This window comes from Callithrix jacchus, chromosome 1 (assembly GCF_049354715.1).
Source record: "Callithrix jacchus isolate 240 chromosome 1, calJac240_pri, whole genome shotgun sequence".
Classification (NCBI taxonomy): domain Eukaryota; kingdom Metazoa; phylum Chordata; class Mammalia; order Primates; family Cebidae; genus Callithrix; species Callithrix jacchus.
The window spans coordinates 209,653,371-209,680,546 of NC_133502.1; the positions used below are offsets into that span (position 1 = coordinate 209,653,371).

Here is a 27,176-nt window from a genome sequence, read left to right on the forward strand (position 1 = left end):
CCCCTGGGAAACATGCCTGCCATGGTTCCCAGTTACCTGAGCTGGCCCAACCGTGACCCCACCGCTGTCTGAGAGCAGGTGGAGAGACTGTGAATGACCCATTTCTGGGAAGGCAAGCGAGGGGTCCACTGAATCTCCACGAACCCCGAGGAGCTGGTGTCAGCGTCCCATCCACAGGTGGCAAGAGGAGGAGGGGCAGAGCGATAGCAAAGTGCACGCCTTGGGGGTGTCACCTGTTCCAGAAGTGGTCCCAGGCCTCCCATCAGCCTCCTGAGGTGGGTGCGCTGTATCCCCACTCTACAGACAGAGCCACTGAGGACAGGGAGGCTAGGAGGAGCAGAGCCGGACCCGAACCAGCTCTGCAGGCCTCAGCGCCCATGCTCCTAACTGCCACCCCCACCACCCTGGTTGCCAGCTGCTCCAGCCTCGCTTTTTGGCGCCCACGTGCAGCAGATGAAAGGAGAGAACAGATGCAGAGCGGGCGGTTAATCAGCGCAGCTATTCCCGGCCTTGTCGCCTGCTCCCCACCTCCCGCGCCAGCCCCCGCCTCTCCGTTCACTCCCTTCTGCCAATCCCTCTGCAGCACCCAAGTGGCACAGGGCTCTGGCCAGGGCAGGTCCAAGGTCAAGGAGCTGCCCCATCTGCCAAGTCCCAAAGGGCCAGGACTGGCTGGAAAGCCACCCAACCAGCCAGCCAGCCTTGAGGCAGTGACTGTGCCTTCTCATTCTTGCCTGTCCCGCCCGGCAGCAACGTTCCCCTTGGCTGCACGGGTCTGGTCTAAGCCATGAGGCTGTCCAGCCAACCTGTTGACAGATCCTGCTAGTGCTGGGTGCTCAGCCTCACAAGGGCACGACTGGAACTGGGACGGGGACAGGGACAGGGACAGGGCTTTGGCTCCCAGGCCCGTGTGTTTTCTGGGGACCATCTCAGGAGGGCCCCTGTGCACGGGAAGGCAGGCTGCTCCTGCTCTGCGCATGCCCCGGGTGTTCTCTTCTGAGGCGTGGATTTGGGGGCCAACCCCTGAGGGGGCTTAGTCCTGCATGTGGCTCCTGTCCCCAAGTCGCTTCTCATCTCCTGCTTTTACCCCAAGTGCCTTGGGGACAGAAGCCACGTGCTGGAGGTAGTATCTGGTTTTCTGTCCCGAGAGCAGCTCTCTCCCTTGGTAAGATCCTGTCTTTCCTTCAAGCGTTGGCTGTCAGGCCTCACCCCACTGAAGACCCCTGTACTCCCCAGGCTGGGCTTGCCTCCTTCCTTCTCCCGGAATGCCCCATCCTATCTTTTACTGTTACTTTTCCCATAGGTGAAATGATGGGGCCCACGTGCTCCGCAGGGAACCCAGAGCTCACTGAGGCCGTATCTGTGGCTTTCATCTTCACATCCTCAGCTCCTGGGGCCTGACCCTCAGTGGCTGTTGAATAAGCAAGCATCTGTCGAGCTGAGCGAAATTCTGTAGGCCTGAAAAGGTCTTTACTGTAGCTCAGTCCAGCTGCCAAGAGTATCTCAGTGCCCCCATCCAGCTGTACTTGAACCCCATCCTCAGTGACCTAATGGTGAGAGGGGCTGGCCCAGGTCCAGTGGGGCTATGCCTGGACCAGGGGCTTCCAGCAGCCTCACAGGTTAGCCAGAAGCATCTCTAGGCACCTGGGACCCACCCAAGCTTGAGGATACTGATCACACCTTCCCCTCACATCGAGACTGTAGAATGAGGTCAGTTTTTGGTAGTTTTAATTGTAAAAACCAAGACATTTATATAAATAAGACTGCTGTGTAAAATACGATTTACCTTCTACTAAACCCTTCTCCCACACTCAAAAACAACATAGAAAAGCCAGCAGAGAGCAGTACAAATCGGCATGCGGTCCCTGATCGAAGTCGCGGGCAGGCCAGGGCTCCCTGTGGAAGCAGCCTTGGGGTGAGAGCACTCCTGCCCAGGTGTCCCACCAGAGGCTTGGTGACCCCTCAAGAAACTGCCAGCAGCAGCTCCCACACCCCGGCCCCTGGCTCTCAACTGCGCGGGTTGAGGAGGGGACAGAAAAGGCTGCTTGGTCCCCACCAAGGCTGGGGGCTAGGGGACTGATGCCCCAGTGAGATGCAGTGGTGTGTTCAGCCTGGGGTCAAGTTGGGGGAAGGGGCTTCTGTGGGGTTAGCACCTCCCCAGAGGACAAGGAGAGAGGACAAAGAGAAGCTGCCTGTGTCCCTTGAAAGAAGCATCTCCTTCTTGGGGCCATTTTCTTATAGCCACTAATGACAAGGACAGACGACACCTCCTAGCAGTACAGGCGATGGCAGGGCAGCGGGGCTCCTAGGACGAAAAAGGAAAGCAGCCCTTGGGAAAGGGGGTACTGGCATGTTCCTGTGTGGAAAATTGCATCTCCACCTCCTCTACCCTGTCACACTGCCTCACCCCGAATTTCCCACACAGACCAATGCCTGCTGCCCTGTCCATACCCAGAGACTCCGAGGAGATGGCTGAGAGCCTGGGGATGGGGATGTCAAGGTCACACATGGGGCGTGGCTCAGGAAACTGGTACACAAGGACAAAAAGAAAAGACCCCAACTCTCCTTGGAAAAACCAGGACCTGCCTGGGGCCACTCCCCACCCCAGATGAATGGCAGGAAAAGGCCCTTCCGGGGGCAGGGCAGAGGACAGAGTGTTAGGAGCACTTCCAGACACATATAGCCAGGGTCCCCCCAAAGTACAGGTAGAGGAGGTTCTTTGCCTCATGGGTGATCTCAAACCCAAAGGCCTCGCCGATCACCACGTGCCAGGAGGAGCCGAACTTCTTGTCCATCGTCTCTTTGATCATCTTGGCGGCGCTCTGGAAGGAAGAGGGCACTCATCAGGGGGGCACAGGGGAGGAGGCGGCAGGAGTCAGATCCCTCTCCAGGGAGGAGAAGGCTGACACCGAGGTCTTGGCAGGAGGAAGGCCTCCTGTCCTATTTCTGTTGTCCTCCTGCTTCAAAAAGGGTTTCCACGCAGGCCACCTCCTGCCAGGTCTATTACACAGGCACAGAAAACTAGACATCACCTCGGCAGTCGAGGTGGGCAGGCAAGCATCAGGTCTGCAGACAGCCTGGGGCCGTGTCCTGGCTCTGCACTTAGTGTGGGCTTCCTGGCAGTGCCACTTCCCTCAGCTGTAACCCTGGTAAGTGGGGCACCAGGAGGTATCAGGACCAACAGGACTGAGAGACCTGTGGACTGCAAGGTGCCTGATGTGTTCGGTGGGCTCCGGGGAGGCACTGGCTGCCCTGGTCATGGGCACAGGCAACTTCCTCCTGTGCCTTCTCTTTCAAGACGCTCCCCCACCGTGGTGTGAGAAGGTCTGGAGGGGCAGGGCCCCCTGCTCAGCAGGACGAGTCCAGGCGCAGGTGCCCGAGGTGCACCAACAGCGCCTCTCACCATGTTCGGTCCCATGGTGGGCACTCTGTCCCCATTGTGTCAGTAAATACGTCCTCACGACTGGCCCAGTGAGGAGGCACCATCACCACCCTCCATTTAATGACTAGGACACTATGCTCAGCATTGAAAAATAGCTCATCCAAGGGTACAGCTCAGAAGGGCTGGAGCCAGGATCTGAACCTGGGCCTGGCTGACCCCAAGCCTGGGCTCCCACTGGCCAGAGTCTCGCCTCCCCACCGGCTGCAACACTAACTTCTCGCTCTCCCCACCAGACTGATGGATGGCCTTCCTGCCTTGCTGCCTGCTGGCGACATCCCCAGTAGCTTCAACAGTGCCTGTTCAACACCTTTCTGAATGGATGAATTAATGCATGAATGAATGCCTGGGCAGGCCTCTGTTCGCCACTAGGATGGAACCACGGGGAAAGGTGTCCTATTCAGCAGCCCACCTGAGGCAGGAAACATGACCCCTGTGGCTTTGCTCCTCTAGGGCTGGGTGTGACCGTCAGTGCCTGGAGTCAGTGCCAGCCTCTCCCTCACTGACCTTCCCCAGACTGAACGCTTCTGAGGAAGGCTCTGGCCTCATCCTAGCAGTACTCTCTGGAGCTGACTGCAGGGAACAGGGGCCACTCTATTCATCCACAGGGGCCACCAAAGGCGCAAGGGGCCACCTGCACTGCTGGCGATACCTCGTTGTTGTTGGAGAATTTCTCACAGGCTGTGACACACAGCTCCACGGTCTCCACGCGCATCTCCTCTGGCATGTCCGAGTGCTAGAGACAGGGCAGGGGTGACAAACAGAGACAGGCTTAGCCCGTGACCTGGCCTTCCTGGCTGGCCTCTCTGTCCCAAGCTTAAGGCATGGACAGCAGGTAGCCTCCCTGGCACAGCCCTGGGCAGGTGACCTATCTCCTGATTGACCCCTGCAGCTGGGGCAAAGGCGTGGCGTGGAGCTGAGCCTCATGGGCTCTCAAGCCCAGGCTCTCTACATGGGCACAAAGCTGGCACAAGGTTCCAGCCAACAGACACAGGAAGAAGGCCAGCCGAGGGCGGAGGGAATGCTGGCTATGGAAGTGTGTTCCGATGAATCTCTCTCGGAGGCCTGCAGAGGCTGCTGGGTGCTCTCTGAGGCCCCTGGTTTTCCTCCAGCCTTTCCATCTGCTCTTTCTCTATCGATCTGCTGGATTCCCTTCCTCCTCCCAGCTCCTGGAGGGCCCTGGTTCCCACCTCTACTCCCCTGTCTCCAGCGACTCCATTTCTGGGGTCTCGTGTGCTCTCGTGGGAAGACTCCCACGCTCCCACCCCTAGCTCTAACCTCTCCTTTGGGCTCCCAGCTACTGTGTCCAACATGACAACCTCACTTAGATGTCTAAAAATAACGCTTCCCCACAAATCCATCTTTTCCCGTCTTCCGTTTTCTGGTAACTAACACCATTTATTTCTCCCATTACTCAGGAGAAAACAGGCTCCAGGAGCTATCCTGGCCTCTCTTGCTCCAATACCCAGTATCCAAGCTGGCAGTAGGTCCCTGGGCCTCTACACGCACGGAACATCCTGACCTGACCGTGTCTCACCCTCATCGCTCTGGGCCTTCCCCATTTCTGCCCTGTATCCCCAAGTCCATTCTGCTCACAACGGCTAGAATGAGCTTTTGAAAACCAAACAGATCTCCTCACTCCCCTGCTTCAAACCCTTCTCTGCTCCCACTTTGTTCGGGACAGAACCCACAGTTCTCACACATTCTTCACGGTGGCTGGCCAGGCCTGTGGGGTCCTGCCCCACCGATGCTGTTACGCATCCTGCCATTCCTCTCAGCATTCCATTCCAGCCATGCTGGCCTTCTCTCTGTGCCTCCAAAATGCCAACTTCATTCTCATCCCAGGCTTCCTGTTTCTCTGTTTCCTGGCTTGGCATGTTCTTCCCCGGGTCTTTGTGAGGTTTGCTCTCTGTCTTCCGGTCTCTGATCTGAGAAACCTCTCCAGAAGCTAACCTCTGCTCTCTAGCCCCTTACAGCTGCTTCATTTTTCATTAGAGTACTTACTGCCTAAAATTATGTTCTTTAAACATGTCTTTCACACGGGCCAGACCTTTGCCTGTCTCGTTCACCATTTCCACAGTGCCTAGAACAGTGCCCGGCATACAGTAGGTGGCCTAAATAAATACTTGGTGAATGAATGAATGAATGAAAGAATGAATCACTGTCAACGCCAAGATGTCTAGGTCTGAGCCAGCAGAGCCCTTCTTAGCTTCCTCCCACTGCCATCCTGCAAGGGACAAGCTCCACCCACCTCTCTCCAGCCTATGCGGGGCCCTGCCAGCCGTCCTGCCTCCCTCCCCTGGGGCTTACCCTGACCAGAGGGAAGTTGTGAAGTCGCTTATAATCAGCCTCATCTTTCTTCCCTTCTGTTTCTCCCATGATCCTTCCACTGTGACCACTGGAGAAGAGAGTGGGGCTCTCAAGAGGTGCTGGGACTGGCAATTAAGACACACCCAGGAGATTCAGGAAGCAGGCCCTGCCAACTTGGTGGGAGCAGAAAATGTCTTTCCCTGGGGGGTGCTGTAGAAAACAGGAAAAACCAGAAGAAAAGAGTTGGCTTTGAAACCATACATCACAAATTAGAAATGTCTCAGTAACAAGCTGACACCTCCCCGTCTTAACTCCTCCGCACCCTCTTCCAAATGGCCAGCAAGTCTGCAGACGGGAGGATGAGTCAACACGAGATGCTGGGGCCTGGTTAAGAACACACTGGTACGATGCTGCAAGCCCACACTGTCGTTATCAAGACAAATACTGACTGCAGGCCAGGCCTGCGGGATGGAGGCTTGAGCTGGCAATGAACAGATGCAGCTTCCCTGCGTGCCCACTACATACGTGGGCCTTCCTTCCCAGGTGCTGCGCTTAGGAGGGGAAATGTTCAGGTCACCATTGACAGTCTGGGCTTATTGGCAAGCGAGGGGGCCCCTCTGTAGGCCCCTGATCTTGAGGGGAGTGAGAATGCTGCTGCTCTGTGCCCTCCCTTGCACACCAGGCTCCCTGGCTGTTCTTTCCTACTCCCTCTTGGACCACTGGGTCCTTCCCTGTGGCCCAGCAGCTGGGAGGCCTGGGTGCTGCTGCTGGTTCAATCACTCACCGGCAGCATGGCCCTGGGCCCCACACTCCTCACCAGGAACTTGGGGATGGTCACATCAATCTCAAGGGGCTGGTATGAGAATCTGATGAAACAGTGCCTGTGAAGCACTAAGACAGTGCCAGGCATAGGGCGGGCACTCGGGCACAGGGCAGGTGCTCAATACACAGCTGTGCTCTAACCTACAGGGCTTTTCTTAAAGAGATGGGCCTGGGCCGAGGACGGGGGGCACTGCTGGCAATCCTGGCATTTCTCTTTCATCCTCAATTCAATTTATCTGATAATTCAAAGGCTTTTTAAAAAATTTAAAATCTTGGAAGTACTGACATAAATGAATACAAATAATCAGGTTGTTAAGCCCTTTTAACTAATCTATATTAGACAAATACAGCAAAATTACATTTCTCACATTTCCAGCATTTCTCACATTTCCAAATAAATTAACTTTCCCTGCACGGTCACGGAACCCAAAGCTGCTGAGCATGGTAATCAACAGGCAGGTGGTGACAGGTGATGGCTGTAGGTTTCTTGCCTGTCAGTGTTTCACAGCTTGTCACGGCATCAACCCCAGGAGTCAGGTCCTATAGGGACAGAGGCATGAAGGTGGCCACCGCATCAACCCCAGGAATCAGGTCCTGTGGGACAGAGGCATAAAGCTGGTCACCACAACAACCCGGGAGTCAGGTCCTGTGGGACAGAGGCATGAAGGGGGTCGTCGCTGGCCTGAGGTCACTCAGCTCATTAGCGACAGAGCTGGGGTGTGAATCCAGGCCTGGCTCTTGGGGCGGGCACTCCTAACCCCTTAGCCACATGGCTCCTCATGGGCACACAGGAGGCACTCACAAACATTCATCAACTGCCCACGGAGACAGCTCCTATCACCCTAGAGGGGAGATGAATCCAATGTTTGCTCTTCCCTTTTGCTGTGTCTTTTTCTAATGTTAACGTGACCCTGGTTTGGTCAAGCCTTGTGCTTTCTGGGCACTGTTTCTCGGCTGTGCCCTCGATTTTCTCCCCTCTCCAATGCTGCAGAAGGCCTCAGTGCCACTCCATTCGGCCAGCTCCCTCACATGAGGCTGGAAGCCTGGCACGGACTCCACCATCCCATGATATTGGTATTTTCTGATTTCCTGGTGGACAGATGGCTCCACTTATCTCATCAATTCTGGGCATTTGTACCACTCAGACGTTAGCAGTTTTTGCCTCTATCAGCTGGCAAATTACCACGCACAATTCATTGTACTTTCTGGTCAGGTTTCTTATTTCACAAAATTCAGGGGATCATTTTGTCTTTGCTCGTGAATGTGAAGGCCTATTTCCAATCCCAGGCTATCCTCCTAGCCTTACTGCTTCCTCCTCTACGTCCGCCCAGGTGTGACAGAGGTTGTGGCTATACTGACGACAGAAGGAGAGGGCCACGCGGCTTGTCTACTTCTGAGAATTTCAAGGGGGAGCAACCTAAAATGTGGAAGCAGCTTCTGAGGCATCTCGCACTGGAGTACTTCCATCTCATTCATTCATCCTCGAGGCTAGCCAAGTGCTGGCGTGTAGGAGCCAGGAGGGAATGAGGAGCCCATCCATTGTGGACACACCTCCTTGAGGAGGCCAGGGTCTGTGACAGCTGCTCTCACATGGAGGATCCTGCTGAGATGTCACATGACTTCAGAGGTATCGCCAAGGCCCATTTCTGAGGAACAACGTGGGAAAGCCAGTGGGATGGTGACCTGTGCAGCACCTTGTGGAGCAAAGAACTGTGTGGGGCCACAAACCAGAGGATGGAGGCATGAACCCCGGCTCTATCAAACGCAATTGTTCTGCTCACTTCCTTTCTTGGTAGGCTTGGGCAAGTAACTGACCCTAAGCCTTGGTTTCCTTCTCTATGAAATGGGATACTAAATCCTCTCTCTGCATTCTCAGAAAGCTGTCGCAAGCCCCAGGTATGTGCATGTGAGTGACTGGAAATGTTAAAGGTCTCTGTACTACTATCACACTGCTCTCTGCTACCACCATGTAACGAACCAGGACTCAGTCGCCATGACTCAACCAAGTTGACTAAGGACCATGATGACAAAGAGCTTTTTCTAACCACTATGTGTACTTCTGGGGACCTAAAAGAGATGAGAGAGAATAAAAAGAAATCATTATAGATGATGTGTTTCTAAATACAGAAAGGCAGGAGAATTTTTTATGACTCTGTATCATTAGAGTACAGCCAGAGTCATTCAGCCACAATCTCAAAACTCTGCTCAAAGAATGCTACCAAAAATAGCAGAACTAGAGATTCTAATAACCTTATCAATCTTCCATGCAGAGGAGCATGTGCCTGAATGCTCTGAGCCAGAAAGAGTCGTGTCAGGTCTGAAAGAGCCTTTTAATAATGTAACTGTGGCTGGGCACGGTGGCTCACACCTGTAATCTCAGCACTTTGTGAGGCCAAGACAGGTGGTTCACTTGAGGTCACGAGTTTGAGAACAGCCTGGCCAACACGGTGAAACTCCATCCCTACTAAAATATAAAAATTAGCTGGGTGTGGTGGCACATGCCTATAATCCCAGCCATTGGGGAGGCTGAGGCAGAAGAATTGCTTGAATCTGGGAGGTGGAGGTTGCAGTGAGCCAAGATTGTGCCATTGCACTTCAGCCTAGGTGAAAAAGCAAGACTCCATTTCAAAAAAAAAAAAAGTAATTGTGTCCATGGCCAGGGTATTTGAATCTGCTGGGTACAGAAGCTCAACCCAGCCCGTCTGGCCCACAGCTGTGCAAAGCCAGGGGCAGTCTTATTCTCTCTCCCGCTGCCCTTGCTCTCTTCCTTACTCGAAGGCCATCTGTGGGCTTTACACAGCCTCGCCCTGTCTGATGTGAGGCTCTTCCTAGGCAACAGGGGGCGCAGGCAAGGGCCCTTTATTTCATACCCCGTTCCAGGCCAGTGTTCCTGGTCCTGCTATCCCTTGTTCTTTTGTGGCACTGACCTCAGTCACCATTCGTTATTGTGTGTCTGAAGTGTCTGGAGAGAATCCTGAAGAGGGTTAGGGTATGTGGGAGGGATCAGGACAAAGGAATGCATTCTGGGAAATAAGGCCCCAAATATCTGCCAGCCCTCTGGGAGGGGGCCAGCCACTCAATGTCTGGAACATCCTCAGCCCTTAGATCAAGGCTCGCCTCCCGGTACCACCCACCACGCACCTGAGAGATTGCAGGGCATGCCTGGAGCATGTCATGGTGGTCTCAGGACAGACTCATAGTCAGATCTGAATTCACATCTTGGTTCTGTTTCAGACAAGGGCTTAACTCTCTAAGATTCAATTTTATTTTCTTTCTTTCTTTCTTTCTTTCTTTCTTTCTTTCTTTCTTTCTTTCTTTCTTTCTTTCTTCTTTTTGAGACGGTGTTTTGCTCTTGCAGCACAGGCTGGAATGCAATGGCGCGATCTTGGTTCACTGTAACCTCTGCCTCCTGGGTTCAAGCAATTCTCCTGACTCAGCGTCCCAAGTAGCTGGGATTACAGATGCCCACTACTGTGCCCAGCTACTTTTTTGTATTTTTAGTAGAGATGGGATTTCATCATGTTGGCCAGGCTGGTCTCGAACTCCTGATCTCAGGCCATCCACCCACGTTGGCCTCCCAAAGTGCTGGGATTACAGGCGTGAGCCACTGCACCCAGTAGCCTCAGTTTTCTCATCCAGAAATTGGGGCTAAGGACTCAGTTCCTGTTATGTGTGCGGTAGGAAGGAAACTGGTGTCTTTCTTCATAAACCAGCCGTTCTACGTCTACACCTGCAGCCAAACAAACTACTATTTCCCAAGTTCCCACTATGTGCAAACCACTGTGCTAGTACTGAGTGATGAAACAATCACAAGGCAATTCTCAGACCTGCTGGGCGCCAAAGTGGTAGCGCTGTGGTTGCGTGTGCTTTCACATCCACCATCTCATTTCATCCTTGTCACACCTGTGAGGGAAGGATCCGGCTCCCTGTTCTCAGGCAAGGCACTGGAGCACGGAGAGGTTTTATGGCTGGCCTGAGGGTGCACAACCAGCAATGTCAGAGCCAGGATCTGAACCCCAATCCATTCTTCTGACTCCACGCTCTGTGCTTTCTCCTTTGGCACAAGCAAGCAGGAGACAGGGCAGTAACGTGGATGACTTCAACACGTGGCACCCCCCAGCCGGCCTCTGTCCAGGCCTGCCTCTTGCTTAGGGACACAGGTGGGCACTTCAGTCTTCCTTGGCCTTTTAGCAAACAAATGAAGAACAAAGCTGGCAGGGGAGGAAAAAGGAGCCTAAGGACTTCGGGGCATTTGTCCAAGATGGCCGTAGTGAGGTCAGGAAATGCTGCAGAAGCCAGGCTCCCAGACCAGTTTAAAGTAGGGGGCAGACACAGAGCTGCCATTTGAAAATTCTGCCACAGAAGGGCCTTAGAAGACACCTCATCTACTACAAAAGAGGAAAATTTGGCAGAATAAAGATCAGCCCTCCTCAAAGTCAAACATGTGAAGTCGTTGTTTTTACGTGGTCCTTATTGTTCTCGTTTTGCTGAGGTCCAATGAAAACTGAGCGCAGCTGGGACTGAGGGAAGGAGGGGAGGGAGGGAGAGGAGAGAGGGAGAGGAGGGAGGGAGAGTAGGGAAGGAGGGGAGGGAGGGAGAGGAGAGAGGGAGAGGAGGGAGGGAGAGGAGGGAAGGAGGGGAGGGAGGGAGAGGAGAGAGGGAGAGGAGGGAAGGAGGGGGGAGGGAGAGGAGAGAGGGAGAGGAGGGAGGGAGAGGAGGGAAGGAGGGGAGGGAGGGAGAGGAGAGAGGGAGAGGAGGGAGGGAGAGGAGGGAAGGAGAGGAGGGAGGGAGAGGAGAGAGGCCTGCTGACTAGTCTGGATCTGCAATTCTCAACATTTCCTCATGTCCGACACCACGTGATAAGTGACACTGACTCACACATGAACCCTCATGGACTTAACCAAACTTGGATGAAATCCCAGACAGTTTTGTCAAGACACAGTATAAGGAAAGTCCCAACCATCACAGCTATTAGCCCCCAGAGAGACAGCTGCTCGCCACACACAGCAGGGCAGGCTCCCACCCCACTCTCTCCCACTCAAGAGAGCAGATTTGAATGTAAGGGAGTAAGAGTGACATTATCACAGAAATAAATTGGACTGAGCATGGACTTACTTTTTAGAAACTCATTCACGATTGCTAATTGGGGCTTGATTTACCTCTAGATGCCCCAGAACATAAAGGCCAGTGTCTGGCATGTGGCAGAAGCCCAGAAATCATCCGAATTGAAATTAACCATATTTCATCTGAACCCTAGGAGGGGAGAGGACCTATCACATCCATGCAAGACTATCTACTGAACACCGATCAGGAGCTGGCCATCAGAATGGGCATCTACATACAGGATGTCCCTCCCCATCACTCTGTCAGGTGCTATTATCTCTACATTACTGGTATATCCACACAGACTGAAAAAACACCCAGCTGAGTTTCCACCCAGCTAATAAACAAAGGGGCTAGGATTTGATCCCAGGTATATACGACTTCAAAGATTATGCTTTTTCTTTTTCTGAGACGGAGTTTCGCTCTTGTTACCCAGGCTGGAGTGCAATGGCGCCATCTCGGCTCACCGCAACCTCCGCCTCCTGGGTTCAGGCAATTCTCCTGCCTCAGCCTCCTGAGGAGCTGGGATTACAGGCACGTGCCACCATGCCCAGCTGATTTTTTGTATTTTTAGTAGAGACGGGGTTTCACCATGTTGACCAGGATGGTCTCAATCTCTTCACCTCGTGATCCACCCGCCTCGGCCTCCCAAAGTGTTGGGATTACAGGTGTGAGCCACAGTGCCTGGCCTGTGCTTTTTCTTTTATTTTTGAGACAGGGTCTCACTCTGCCGTCCAGGCTGGAGTGCGGAGCATGATTACAACTTACTGCAGCTTCAACTTCCCAGGCTCAGGTGACCCTCCGGAGTGGCTCAGTGGCGGCACGCTACAGGCTTGTGCCACCATACTTGGGTACTTTTTGTATTTTTTTGAGAGATGAGGTTTTGCCACATTGCCCAGGCTGGTCTCAAACTCCTGAGCTCAAGCAATTCACCCACCTCAGCCTCCCAAAGTGCTGGGATTATGGGCGTGAGCTACCATGCGCAGCCTGATTATGCTTTTTCACCTACTTGACTATAAGCAAGAGACAGTCCCTGCCTTTAAGGAGCTCACAGTCTAATACGGAGACCAACAGGAACACACAAGGAACTATGGTTGCTGGCAGACAGCACTGCCACAAGACAGGTATGCTTGAGGTGGTGAGATGGGTGAGATAAGACAACAAAAGCAGCTTGCTGGCCAGGGCAGCATTTGAGTCAGGACTGGAAAGGTGAGGAAGAACTGTTACAGGTGGACGAGGTGGGGAAGACCTTTCAGGCAGATGAACACAGCAGTGCCAAGGCAGAAAGCACAAAGCATTTTCTGGGAAAGTCTAACAGTCCCCTTAGGCTAGAAGATAGAATTTGGTAAAGAAGGGAGAAATAAATCCTTGGGCTGTGTAAGTGTAGAATGGCCTTCAAACCCATGCTTAAATATTTTTGTAGAGATGGGGGTCTCTATGTTGCCAAGGCTGGTCTTTAACTTCTGGATTCAAGTGATCCTCCCACTTCAGCCTCTCAAAGTGCTGGGATTACAAGAAGTGTGGATACTTTTCCCAGTGAATGGGAAGCTCTTTGGAGGTCTCTGGGTGGCTGGTGACATGGGTGGGCTGGGTTGACAGGAGCAGAGACTGGAGGTAGGAGCAGTCACTAGGAAGCTGCAGTAATGGTCCAGGGGTATTATGTCACAGGCATGAAAGACTTGAATGAGAGTAGGGGCTTCAGGAATGGAGATGATGTGAGCTCCTCACGGAGGCAGAGTCAAAAGCACCTGACAACTGCCTGAGTGGAAAGGGCACAGTGGAGTGAGGAATGATGCCGAGGAGGATGGTGATGCCCTGATGGGGAGAGGGGAAACTGGGTGGCACAGCTGGGTAGAGAAGTAGGTCAGTTTCTTTTACTTATTTATTTATTTATTTTAAAATTATTTTTAATTTTCTTTTTTTCTTTCCTTTTTATTTTTTCTTTTATTGAGATGGGGTTTCACCATGTTGGTCAGGCTGGTCCCAAACTCCTGACCTCAGGTGATCCGCCCACCTCAGTCTCCCAAAATCCTGGTATTACAGGTGTGAACCACCACGCCTGACGGGTCAGTTGCATTTCACAACTGCCAAGTTTAAATTCCTGGCAAGATATGTAAATGGAGGTATCTAGTCAGGAGAAAGAAATCACCAAGTCATGGATTATCAGGGGCAGGAGGGAAGCCGTCAAGTCCAACTATCACATCAGCACAGTCACACATGGCTTAATGACGAGGGTACGTTCTGAGAAATTCATCGTTAGGTGATTCTGTTGTGTGAATGTCACACAGTGTACTTACACAAACCTAGATGGTGTAACCTGCTACAGACCTAGGCTATACGGTACAGCCTATTTCTCCAAGGCTACAAACTTGTATGGCATGTTACTGTACTAAATACTGCAGGCAACTGTAACACAATGATGTCCGTGTATCTAAACATAGAAAAGGTATAGAAAAGCTCATGCTTGTAATCCCAGCACTGTGGGAGGCTGACGTGGGTGGATCACTTGAGGTCAGGAGTTCGAGACCGGCCTGACCAACATGGCAAAACGCAGTCTCTACTAAAAATACAACAATTAGTTGGTGTGGTGGCGCGCACCTGTAATCCCAGCTACTTGGGAGGCTGAGGCAGGAGAATTGCTTGAATCCAGGAGGTGGAAGTTGCGGCGAGCTGAGATTGGGCAGCTGCACTCCAGCCTGGGTGGCAGAGCGAGTCTTCACCTCAAAAAAAAAAAGGTACAATACAAATATAGTAAAGAAGATGAAAAATGATACACCTATATAGGTCACTTCCCATGAATAAAGCATGCAGTTGCTCTGGGAGAATCAGGGAGTGGTGAGGGAAAGGGAAGGCCCAGGATGTTACTGGACACTGCTGTAACTTTTTTATTATTTACTTATTTTTATTTTTTAGATGGAGTCTTGCTCTGTCACCCTGGCTGGAGTGCAGTAGCTCAATCTCGGCTCAGTGCAAACTCTGCTCCATAGTTCAAATGATTCTCCTGCCTCAGCCTCCTGAGTAGTTGGGATTACAGGTGCCCACCACACAGGCCCAGCTAATTTTTTTTTTTTTTAAGTACAGACGGGGTGCAATTATGTTGGCCAGGCTGGTCTCAAACTCCTGAGCTCAAGTGATCCCTCTGCCTTGGCCTCCCAATGTGCTGGGATTACAGGTGTGAGCCACTGCGCCTGGCTGCTTTTATTTATTTTTTTTAACTTTTTTAACTTTTGTGTTAAAAACTCAGACACAGATATATTAGTGCAGGCCTGTAAGGGTCAGGATCCTTGGTACCACTATCTTCTACTACCACATCTTGTCCCACTGGACAGTCTTCAGGGGCATAACATCCATGGAGCTGCCATCTCCTGATAGCAGCACCTTCTGTGGGAATACCTCCTGAAGGACCTATCTAAGACTTACAGTTACATTTTATTTTTTAGAAGTAGGAGAAGTGTACACTATAAAATAACGATAAAAAGTCTAGAATAGTAAATACATAAACCAGTAACATTTATTACCATTATCAAGTATTATGTCCTGTACACAACTGTATGTACTATATTTTATATGACTGGCAGCACTGTAGGTTTGCTTACACCAGACCACCACACACACGTGAGTCATGCGTTCTGCTTTGACATTACGATGTAATGTAACTATGTAACCAGGTGATAGGAAGCTTTCAGTTCCATTATAACCTTAGGGGACCACCGTGGTATCTGCGGTCCTTCTTGACCAAAATGTTATATGGCACATGACTACATTTCAGTCTCTATCTGTCCCACTCCCCACTCCTAAGTATCGCTAACATAGAGACCCAGGAGGAAGATCAGAGAGAGACATGTGGATCTGAGGGTCAAGTGGAGAAAGGGCAGTTCACGCTGAGCGGGTTGGTAACATTTCCCAGAGAGGGAAAACGTGGTGAAGAGACAAAGGAAGGAAACTAACAAATGTTGAATCTATACTGGACTGGACTCTGCATTTCCTAGTAGCCTCAGAATTCCCAAAGGAGATGCACCCGTCGTATACTGATTTTACATATGGACAGACGAGAGCGCAGGGAGGGTAGGTCTTGAGACTGAGAATCCAAATTAGGTTTGCCAAGTTATTTTCACCACAGACGGTATCTCCCATTGGGGAGCATATCCTCCCGGAAGCCTAAAGTTGGGTCAGAGAACCACGACAGCCTAGAACGTCAGAATGGAAGAGGCCTTAGAGATCACTCAACCCAACTTCTCATTTACAGATGGGGAAACTGAGGCCCAAAGAGGGGAAATGACCAGCCCGGAATCCCAGTACGTCGCCAACAGTCCAAGCCAAGAGCAGTCTGAGCTGAGGTGATGGCAACCCCAGGCCCAGCCACGGGAGACGGGATTACTCCGCGAAAGGTCGGGGTTCAAGTGGTGTGGGGAGTCGGCTAAGGGAGGACGCGGGAGCGCGAAGCTGGACAGGCCTCGGGTGGGTGGGGGAGAGCCGCCGGCAGAATCGCAATGACAAACCGGTCACGACAGAGCTCACAAGTCCCGAAGTCGGGGTGATGGTGGGGGTGGAGGGTGAGAAGACCTAGGGCTAGGGAACAGCGGGCAGGAGACTGAGGTGGGGCCTCCGCGGCGGGCGAGGCCTCTTCCGCCCGGCGTTGCCTCCCGCCCTCCCTCCGGGCCGGCCCTCCCCGCTTGGCTGCCCGCCTCACCCCGGGGCCTCACCTGCTCCCGCGGGGGCCGGAGCCGGGGCCGCAGCCAGCGCACCCCCGCCAGGGTTGTCAAGGAGCGAAACAACAGTGTCTTAGCAACCAGCAAGGAAGTCCTGCCCCCTCACCGGACGTTGACGGGACTTTCACTTTTTATTGGTGGATAAAAGTGCCAATCATCCTAAAAGGCCCTAACAAGTCAGGCGTTTGCACGGAAAAGGGCGTGGTTTAGAGTCCAGGGAGGCGGGAATTCACTTATAGTTGTCTTAAGCTTGCCCGAGGAGCACGGGGAACATTAAAGTTTTTTTTTTTTTTTTTTTTTTTTTAAGGGAAACAAACTTCGAAAAGCGGCTTGGCCTTGGGAGTTTCTTATAGTCACTTTAAATAACAAATGCAACTTGTTGGTGTGGTGACCGTCACCACGTTCTTGGGGTCTGGAAAGCCTAATAACTAGCATTTATGTAGGCCTTTACAATTAATATCTCACTTGATTCTCACTACAGTAAAACTTTTATGTAATAATATTCGTCATCCCATCTGAACTAAAGTTTAGAGAGGTTAAGTAACTTGATAAGGGATGGAGGTAATCACCCTGGAGAAGGAACCCAGGGCTCCTTCCTCTGTTCCACACCCTATGGTCACCTAGCCCTAGTCACTAGGAGACATTTGTACCATCTAACTTAAGACACGGTTGTCCAGAGCCTGCCTTTTCTTCCCCTTGGGAGGGAAAATTAATCTGAAAGTACTAGTGCAACTGAGGAGAAGGAAAGGGGGAAAGGGGAAGAACTGTCAGATTCTATTATTTGATCGGTGGGTCAAAGGGTCAGTTGGGTACTCTGTAGTTTAAACCTTTTATTATTGTGATGAGTATGTAGGGTGAAACCCCATTGCCACATTTATTGGCATTAAAACCGCCTTTGCCAAAATTGTAACTGAGGGAATTCTGACAGTGAAAGAGATCAGAGCTAACCCAACTCCATCTTGCCTCTCTAGCCTTTAAGCTGTCCTTGTTCAATCTGAGGCATAGGCCGCATGAACCTTGGGAAGGAATTTGGTTTAGAGTTTTATTCTGAAACAAAATTGAGAGTAGCCCTTTTCCAAAAAAAACCACCCCTTCCTGCCTTGGGACCAGTCTGCCTTTGTAAGATTAACAAATTAGCTACAAAATTAGAAATTATGGTTGAGGGGTCAGACAGCAGCCTCTGGCTGCCACAGTCTGAACCTCCCCAAATTGCTCCTGGAGATAACTTCACTATTGTAGAAGCTAAGATCCATGCTTGAGACATTTTGCAGACCCTGCACTCAATGGATCATCTGACACCACCCAGATGAGTAATTTGGCTCAAACAGTTCTGTGATCCCACCCTGGAAGAGAAGACAGCGAGGAAACCTCACTTCAACCCCCCAGGATTCCATCTTCGACCTGACCAGTCAGCACTCCTCGCTTGCCAAGCCCCTAACCACAAAATTGTCTTAAAACCTCCTATCCCCGAATGCCTGGGAGCATATTCAACTGCTTCCTGGCCAGCCATGTCCATCAGAATGTCCCACAAGCCCTTCAAACTCAGTGTGTCGAAAACTGAATTGATCATCTCTCTCCAATCTGCTCTCCCTGCATTCCCCATTCTAGTAAATGGCGCCAACCCCCACTCATTGCCTTCATCAGAAACCAGGGAGTTGTCCTTCACACTTCCCACTACCATTGCCTACTTCCAGTCAATCACAAGTGTGCCAATTTCGACTCCTCACTGTTTCCTGATGCAGCCTTTCTGGCCATGTTCGTGGCACGCTCCATGTGCACACCACCACAATCCCATCTGCATGAGTGCAATCTCCTAGTGGGACTCCCTGGCTGCAGTCTTGCTCCTCTCTAATTTATCCTCTGTACCACAGTCAACATGACCCTGCCAAAACCCAAATCTCACCGCTGCACCTCTGTTTGAGTAATGTGAGTAATAATAAAACTGTCTCCCACACAGCTGGCTCTGTGTGAATTACCTTTTTCCATTGCAATTTCCCTGTCTTGATACATCAGCTCTGTCTAGGCAGCGGGTGAGGTGAACCCATTGGGTGGTTACAGTATCTACTGGGAGCTCAGCTCTAGCCAGGTGCTAGTGATTCAGAGAAGAGTAAGATGAGGACCTTGATTCCATGGATGGCACAGTCCAGTGGACAGAGCCATATGAACAAATGGATACAGAATAATTCATTCTACCAATGCTATGGTAGAGGTGTGGGCAAGATTCCGGTTCTCTCCAAGGAAGGAGTTACTAACTCTCGGAGTGTGGTACTTGAGTTGGCTGAGTCCAAGATGACCCCAGGGGCTAAGTGAGGGTGGGACAGCATGTTTCACTGGGGAACTGCTGGTGGCTCCATGGGGTCTGGGTGGAGGGTGGAATGTAGGTGTAGGTGGGAGGTGATGGGGGTGAGGATGCTGAAGGAAGTAGGAAAGTAGTCAGAAGGGTTTTGAATGCCAGGTTCAGGGACTTGAGTGCTCCCTGGGGTGAGATAAGAATGGGCAGAGTAGCTGTTGGAGGGTTTCAAAACGTGGTCACATGTGTGTTATGGAAAGATCACTTCTGGTGGTGAAGATGGTGGATTGGATTTGGAGTGGGTAGACAGGAGGCAGGCACAGTGGGTTTGGTTCTGAGACTTGGCAGCTTGAAGGGTGCTAGGTCCTTGCTGGTTCTCAAGATGCCTCCCTGGTGCATTCTGATGGTCCGTGGAATGTCTGACTCAGCCTCCAGATTTTCTTAATCCTCTTTGCCAACTTTCTCCAGGAGACGGAAGGTAGCCTTTGAGGGGGAGGATGCTCTTGCCTCCGCCTCTCATCCAAATTTCTTCCAAAAGGGGTCCGCAGTTGCTGCCTTCTCTTTCTCACCTCCCATTCACTCTTCAGCCCACTGCAATCTGGCTTCTACTCCCACGACACCACTGAAATTTCCTCCTCCATGGTTACCAGTGACCTCCTGAAGAGCGGAATCCAATAGACCCTTCAATCTTTAGCTTACTGGACCCAGCCCCCACTGCTGGCATGAGCCTGTTGACCATGCCCATCTAAATGAACTTCTCTACCCCATCAGTGGTACCTGGAGAATGCTTTACCATATAGATTCTAGGGCCCTACTGTGCCAGCATGAAAGGCAGGGATGTGTATTTCTCATGAGCATCTCTGGTGCACACTAGAGAACCACTGCTCTACCCCAACACCCAGGGAACCTCACTCTCCTCCATCTCCTCAAACCTCTCCTCCTTCTCGGCCTCCTTCTTGGACTATTCTTTCTTTGCTCTCTGTGCCTATCTTGACCCCCTTTTCTTCTCACTAACACTCTCAGATTTCTCTGTACCTGAGGTCACCTCCTCATCGGCAACAGTGTTCCCCTGAGTCACACTCCCTGGGGTATTTACTGGAATTGAGGGTGGGGTATGCGGTTTTGGAACAGCCTCTCTGGTGATTCCAAACACTGTCCCAGGGAGCTACACCACCCGATGAATATCTTGGTGAGGATTGCTGCCTTAGGTACTTTCCCTTGGGGGGGGGGTCTCATCCACTCCCATGGTTTCCATCGTCAATGTCCTAAATTCTGATGACTCCTGTATTTCCCTTTCCATACTAGACCTCTCTGTGGAGTGCTGGACCCAGATATTTAACTGACTCCTGGCCATGTCCACCAGAATGTTCACAAGTCCTTCAAACTCAGTGTGTCCAAAACTGAATTGATCATCTGCCTCCAATCTGCTCTTCCTGCATAATCCATCTCAGTAAACGGTGCATGCCACCGCAGTTGCCTCCATCAGAAACCAGGGAGTCGTCCTTCACACTTCCCATTACCATTGCCCACTTCCAGTCAATCACAAGCATGTCAATTTCAACTCCTCACTATTTTCTGATACGGCCTTTCTGGTCACGTTCATGGTACCCTCCCTGTGCACAACACCACGATCCCGTCTGCATGAATGCAACAATCTCCTAGTGGGACTCCCTGGCTGCAGTCTTGCCCCTCTCTAATTTATCCTCTGTACCACAGTCAACACAACCCCGTCAAAACCCAAATCTCACCTCTGCATTCCTCTGTCTGATGACTTCTCTCCCTCCGTGGCTTCCCATTGCCTAAGGATGACATTCACCTGCCTGTCCTGGCATTTAAGCCACACCTCCAGCATCTCACTTGCATCCAGCCTCCAGTAGAATTGTGATTCTGTTTTAAGGAAGCAGGGAAATGCAGACATTGAGTCTGCCTACCCACCCAGTCGCCATCTTCCAACCCTACAAGAGTTGCTGTTGAGTATGGGTTTTGAGTGGAGCACATGGCCCTGGGCTCCTCCATCTTCTTGCTGCTCCATCCCCTGTGCTTTACGCCCCTGCTACACCAACTCTCATGGCTCTCCACACATGCCAGGCTGTTTCTCACCTCCCTGCCTTTGTTCACGAATTCTCTCTGCCCACATCCTCCCTCTGCTCTTCCCTCCCTCCTTTTGGTTCTATGAGCCCATAAGTTTTCGGCCTAAGCTTGTACACTTTGGGATCTCATCTCTTGCAGCCAGAAGAGTCTTTTGCATTCCTGTCTCATCTGGTGCATGTTCCTGTCACTGCCCTTCTTCACCATTTTGTACTTGAGTTTAATTCTCTGTCTCCCTTTGTGAGTTCCTGGAGAGCAAGGGCCTTGCCCTCTTCTTCTTTGCATCCCATGTACCACACAGGACCTAACTGAGAGTTGGCACCCAGTCAATAAGTGAATAAGTGTGTGAGTGAACTACTGAGGTGCAGAGGGTCAGACTCTACATCTCCCAGACTCAGCTCTTGTCATTTCCAAGACTCAGCCTAGGTACTAGCTATACCCTTTCTAGGGCTGCTCTTGCTGTTTAAAGTGGCTGATGGTGGACACCCAGGAATCAGCAACTGGGTCAGCTGCAAGTAACAGAGATTAGAAAAATAGTGGCTTAAACAATGCAAGGTGTTTGTTTTTCTCATGTAACAAGAAGTAATTCAGGGCTGCCAGCCATGGGTCTCTATGGTCTCATCAAGGACCCAGCTGAGCCAGCACAAGAGCCACACCTCCACACCTCCAGCATCTCACTTGCATCCTGGTAAACATGGGGGAAGGACAAAGGACAAACTAATGATTGCTAACTGGGTCAGTGCCCTTTAAGGACACTTCCTCTAGCATCTCATTGGTCAGAATGATGTCACGTGATGTTGCTTAGCTGCAAGGGAGGCTGAAAAATCTATTTCTAGCAGGGCATATTGCAGCCTTCAATAGAATTGTGGTTCTGTTTGTAAGGGACCAGGGAAATGTAGGCATTGAGTCTGCCTACCCACCCGGTTGCCATCTTCCCAGGCTTCTTTGCTACAAGAGTTGCTATTGTGTGTGGGTATTGCGTAGCATACTCAGGGAAGGTGGGCCCAGTCCCAAAGGGTGAATCCTGTCTGGTTTAACCCAGTCATGGTACTCCCATTCCTCTTGCCTGAGATGTGTTTGGGGTGAGCATGTGACCTACTTCTGGCTAATGGACGTAATTGCCTGCTAAGGGCTTTCCAGAGAGTTTTCCTCTCTCATAAAGAAAGAGATGTGGTTGGCTGGGCACGGTGGCTCACGCCTGTAATCCCAGCACTTTGGGAGGCCGAGGCAGGTGGATCACGAGGTCAAGAGATTGAGACCATCCTGGTTAATGAGGTGAAACCCCATCTCTACTAAAAATACAAAAATTAGCTGGGCATGGTGGTGTGCACCTGTAGTCCCAGCTACTCGGGAGGCTGAGGCAGGAGAATTGCTTGAACCCAGGAGGCGGAGGTTGCGGTGAGCCGAGATCATGCCATTGCACTCCAGTCTGGGTAACAACAGTGAAACTCCGTCTCAAAAAAAAAAAAAAAAGAAAGAGATGTGATGAGGTAATCACCTCCCCTTTTTCTTATCTTGAAGACAGTTGGGCAATGACATTATCCTGAAATGGCCTTGGTAACCTACAACCATGAATGGTCAGAGCTAGAGGAGGCCGAATGCAGGGGATGGTGGAGCAGGGAGATGGGAGTCCTTAGCTTGATGGAGTCTTTGAGTGGTTGACTTGATCAGTCTTGAAGTTACCCACCTCCAGGTTCTTGTACAAGCCACAGTTTAGGCTTCCTTCCTTCCTCCCTCCCTCACTCCCTCCCTCCTCTTTCTTTCTTTCCTTCTGTCTTTTCTTCAGGGTCTTGCTTTTTTGGCCAGGCTGCGATTGAACTCCTGGCCTTGAGTGATCCTCCAGCCTCAGCCTCCCAAAGTGCAGGGATTACAGGAATAAGCCATCATGCCAGGCCCCTTTCTCTTCTTTCGGCTTCACTGAAACTTAACCATCCTGAATCCTTGTTTTAGAAGGAAACAATTTTTGGCCGGGCGCGGTGGCTCAAGCCTGTAATCCCAGCACTTTGGGAGGCCGAGGCGGGTGGATCACGAGGTCAAGAGATCGAGACCATCCTGGTCAACATGGTGAAACCCCGTCTCTACTAAAAATTACAAAAAATTAGCTGGGCATGGTGGCGCGTGCCTGTAATCCCAGCTACTCAGGAGGCTGAGGCAGGAGAATTGCCTGAACCCAGGGGGCGGAGGTTGCGGTGAGCCGAGATGGCGCCATTGCACTCCAGCCTGGGTAACAAGAGCGAAAACTCCGTCTCAAAAAAAAAAAAAAAAAAAAAAAAAAGAAGGAAACAATTTTTGGCTGTATTGGTTCTCTCTATAATACTTCTGTCTTCTGGCCAGGCATGGTGGCTCACACCTGTAATCCCAGCTACTCGGGAGGCTGAGGCAGGAAAACTGATTGAACCCGGGAGGCAGAGGCTGCAGTGAGCTGAAATCGCACCACTACACTCCAGCCTGAGCAACAGAGGGAGGCTCCATCTCAAAAATAAATAAGTAAATAAAAGAAAAATAATAAAAATAAAAAATGAAGTGTGTCTCATTGGGCTAAAATCAGGGTGTCCCCAAGGCTGCTGTCCTTCCTGAGTCTCTAAAGAAGACTCCATCTCCTTTCCTTATGTGTTTTTCAAATTCCTTGGCTCAGGGTCCCTTTGCATCTTTAAAGCCAGCGGTGACCCGCTGAGTCTTTCTCATGCAGCGTTTCCACTATTTGAGTGTCCCTTGGTTGGCATCCCTCTTCCACATCTAAGGACCCTGACAATTTCACTGGTCCGTCCAGATAAGCCAAGTTTATCTCCTTATCTCATGGATACCTGACCAGCAGCATTAATGCCATCTGAAACCTTATTTCCCTTTGTGTGTCACATATTTACAGCTTCTGAGCATTAGGATATAGACATCTCCGTGTGGGGACATTATTCTGCCTACCACAATCAGTTTGGGCAAGTTTTTCTTTTCTTTTCCTTTTTTTTGAGACGATGTCTCTCTCTGTCACCCAGGCTGGAGTGCAGTGGTATGATCTCGGCTCACTGCAACTTCTGCCTCCCAGGTTCAAAAAATAAATGATTCTCCTGCCTCAGCCTCCCAAGTAGCTGGGATCACAGGTGTGCGCCACCACACCCAGCTAGTTTTTGTATTTTTAGTAGAAACAGAGTTCCACCATGTTGGCCAAGCTGATCTCAAACTCCTGACCAGCTTGGAGGTGATTCACCCCCTTCGGCCTCCCAAAGTGTTAGGATTACAGGCATGAGCCACGGCACCCAGCCCAGTTTGGGTAAATTTTTCATGTGTGATTGAAAAGAATACCTATTCTGTAGTTGCTCTGTTAGGTCAAATTTGTTCAATCATTTTACCAAATTTTCTATAACCACACTGGATATAATTTTTCTTTCTTTTTTTCTTTTTTTGAGATGAAGTCTTACTCTGTTGCCCAGACTGGAGTGCAGTGGCGAGATCTCTGCTCACTGCAGCCTCCGCCTCCTGGGTTCAAGTGACTCCCCTGCCTCAGCCTCCAGAGTAGCTGGGATTACAAGCATGAGCCACCGTGCCCAGCCAGATATACAGTTTTTATCTGCTTGTCCTATAAGTTGCTGAGAGAAATGTGTTAAAATATTCCATTGCAATTGTGCACTTGTTAAATTTTCCTTTTGATTCTGCCAATTATTTTGTTTCGTTTTGTTTTGTTTTGAGACCAAGTCTTGCTCTGTCCAGCCCAGGCTGGAGTGCAGTGGCATGCTCTTGGCTCATTGCAACCTCCGTCTCCCAGGTTTAAGTGACTCCCATGCCTCAGCCTCCCAAGTAGCTGGGATCACAGTCACCTGCCATAATGGCTGGCTAATTTTTGTGTTTTTAATAGAGTCAGGGTTTTGCCATGGTGATCAGGCTGGTCTTGAACTCCTGACCTCAGGTGATTCACTTGCCTTGCCTCCCAAAGTTCTGGAATTACAGGCATAAGCCAATGCGCCCAGCCTCGCTTCTGCCAATTGTTACTTTATATGTTATGGAGCTGTGTTAATATAGGCATACAAATTTAAAACTGTCGTACCATCCTAGAAGATTGATTCTTTACCACCGTCAAATGTCCCTTTTATTTTTAGCAATGCTTCTTGCCCTAGAGTCTACTTTAACATGGCTATACCAACGTCCTTTGAAGTAATGTTTGCATGGTGTATATTTTCTATCCTTTTAATTTCAATCTTTCTATATAGTTATTTTTTTTAACCCAGATTGACCCCGTCTCTACTACAAATACAAAAAAAATTAGCTGGGCACGGTGGCGCGTGCCTGTAATCCCAGCTACTCAGGAGGCTGAGGCAGGAGAGCTGCCTGAACCCAGGAGGCGGAGGTTGCGGTGAGCCGAGATCGTGCCATTGCACTCCAGCCTGGGCAACAAGAGCGAAACTCCGTCTCAAAAAAAAACAAAAAACAAAGATTGACAATATAATCTTTTAATTTGAATACTTATCTTTTTATATTTAGGGCAATTACTAATTTACGTTAAAATTGTTGAAATCAGCCAGCTTAGTATTTATTTTCTATTTGTGTCCTCGTTTGGGAGTCCCTTTTTTCTCCCCTTTTTGGGACTTTTTTGAATGATTTTTACCATTCCTGTAGTAGCCTGTTAGTTACATATTCTTTTACAATCCTTTCAGTGGTTACTGCAGGAAAATATATCATTGATCCTGGACATATTAATCTAAAATGAATATTTTTCCTATTTCCAGGATAAGATGAGGACACTAGAATATTTTAACTGCATTTACCTCTTCCCGATCGCTTTTATTGTTGTCACGAATTGTAAAACTCAGAAGACATAATTGCTTTCATTTTAACATCAGGTGAGATTTATCCACATATTTACCCTTTCTGTTGTTCCTCTCTGGAATCTCCCTGCTTCCTTCAGGGATCATTTTCCCTCTCCCTAAAGCACTTCCTTTAGTGAAGTTCTGCTGGTGACAAAAACCATCAGCGATGCATCATCTCAGTTTTTTTTTTTGTCTGAAAACATCTTTATTTCATCTCCATATCTTTCTTTCTTTTTTTTTTTTTACATGAAGGCAATTTATTAACAGAAAACATTTTGAGGAGTCTTGTTCACAGACGGCGACCACAGCGACCCCCCTTCCTGCGGGTGCTGTCAGAGGGGATGGGGGTGACGTCCTCAATCTGCCCGATCTTCATACCCGAGCAGGCAAGGGCTCTGAGGGCCGACTGGGTGCCAGGTCCAGGGGTCTTGGTCCTATTTCCTCCTGTGGCCCGGAGTTTGATGTGTAGGGCAGTGATACCCAGCTCCTTGCACCTCTGGGCCACATCCTGGGCAGCCAACAGAGCAGCATACGGCGAGGATTCGTCTCGGTCTGCCTTCACCTTCATCCCACCAGTCACACGGCAGATGGTTTCTTTGCCGGAAAGATCAGTGACATGGACAAAAGTATCATTGAAGGATGCAAAGATATGGCAGACACCAAATACATTCTCTCCTTCAGCTACCTGAGGTCCAAGGCTGATGACCTGTTCTTCCTTCTTTTCCTTCCCCTTTCGAGGTGCCATTTCTGCACGTCGTCTCCGGACTCCACACCAGAAAGAGAGACATCTTTCTTTTTTCTTTGAGACAGAGTCTTGGTGTGTTGCCCAGGCTGGAGTGCAGTGGTGTGATCTCAGCTCACTGCAACCTCTGCCTCCCAGGTTCAAGCGATTTTCCTGCCTCAGCCTCCCGAGTAGCTGGGACTACAGGTGTGGGTCACCACGCCCGGCTAATGTTTTTATTTTTAGGAAAGACGGGGTTTCACCATATTGGCCAGACTGGTCTTGAACTCCTGACCTTGTGATCCCCCACCTCAGCCTCCTAAAGTGCTGGGATTACAGACGTGAGCCACCACGCCTGGCCGTTTATCTCCATTTCTGAAGGATGTTTTCACTGACTCTGGAATTCCAGGGTGGCAGTAATTTCCTTTCTGCACTTGGCCGATTATCAGTTGTTTGTCTTCCTTTCTCCATTCCTTATGCTGAAGAGTTTGTTGTCAGTCTCGCCACTGCTCCTTGAAAGGTAACGCATCTTTTCCCTCTGGATGCTTTTCAGATTTTTCTTGTGTTTGATTTCCGTTTCACTAATTACAACTGTTTCACCATCAGGGGCCTAGTTGTGGTTTTCTTTTCGTGCTTGGGGTTCCCTGAGATTCTTGAATCTACGGCTTAATGTCTTTCAACAGCTTTGGGAAAATTCTCAGATGGTCTGTGTTAAAACATTATTTCCACCCTAATTGTGCTGTTTACTTTTTCTGGGTCTCCCTGCATGTTAGACTTTCTCACCATGTCCCGTATTCATCCTACACTCCTTTACTGTCATTCTTTTCTCTCGGTCTTTATTCTGGGTAATTAATGTTGGTCTTATTAATAGAGTTCACGTCAGCTGTATCTGATCTGCTGT

General features: G+C 50.4%; 2 protein-coding genes across 15 annotated transcripts; both read right to left on the minus strand.

The window, feature by feature from the left end:
• Positions 1-1,708: 1,708 nt before the first annotated feature.
• DNAL4 (dynein axonemal light chain 4) lies at positions 1,709-16,476 on the minus strand. 14 transcript variants are annotated; one of them, XM_078340864.1, is made up of 7 exons: positions 16,375-16,476; positions 14,270-14,385; positions 7,060-7,162; positions 5,747-5,956; positions 4,089-4,172; positions 2,701-2,819; positions 1,709-2,302 (listed from the first exon to the last, which is right to left on the minus strand). In XM_078340864.1, exons 4-7 carry the CDS (start codon positions 5,813-5,815, stop codon positions 2,242-2,244), a joined length of 333 nt encoding a protein of 110 aa, XP_078196990.1. In that variant the 5' UTR covers positions 5,816-5,956; positions 7,060-7,162; positions 14,270-14,385; positions 16,375-16,476; the 3' UTR covers positions 1,709-2,241. The 14 variants fall into 14 exon arrangements, with proteins under 14 accessions (XP_078196990.1, XP_008977570.1, XP_008977580.1 ...); XM_008979322.5 differs by lacking the exon at positions 14,270-14,385; XM_008979332.5 differs by lacking the exon at positions 14,270-14,385 and having other exon boundaries at positions 6,955-7,162.
• A 9,301-nt stretch (positions 16,477-25,777) lies between these two features.
• On the minus strand, positions 25,778-26,334 carry LOC100896443 (small ribosomal subunit protein uS11). The gene has a single exon (XM_017963803.4). It carries the CDS (start codon positions 26,297-26,299, stop codon positions 25,844-25,846), a length of 456 nt encoding a protein of 151 aa, XP_017819292.2. The 5' UTR covers positions 26,300-26,334; the 3' UTR covers positions 25,778-25,843.
• Between the last annotated feature and the right edge of the window lie 842 nt (positions 26,335-27,176).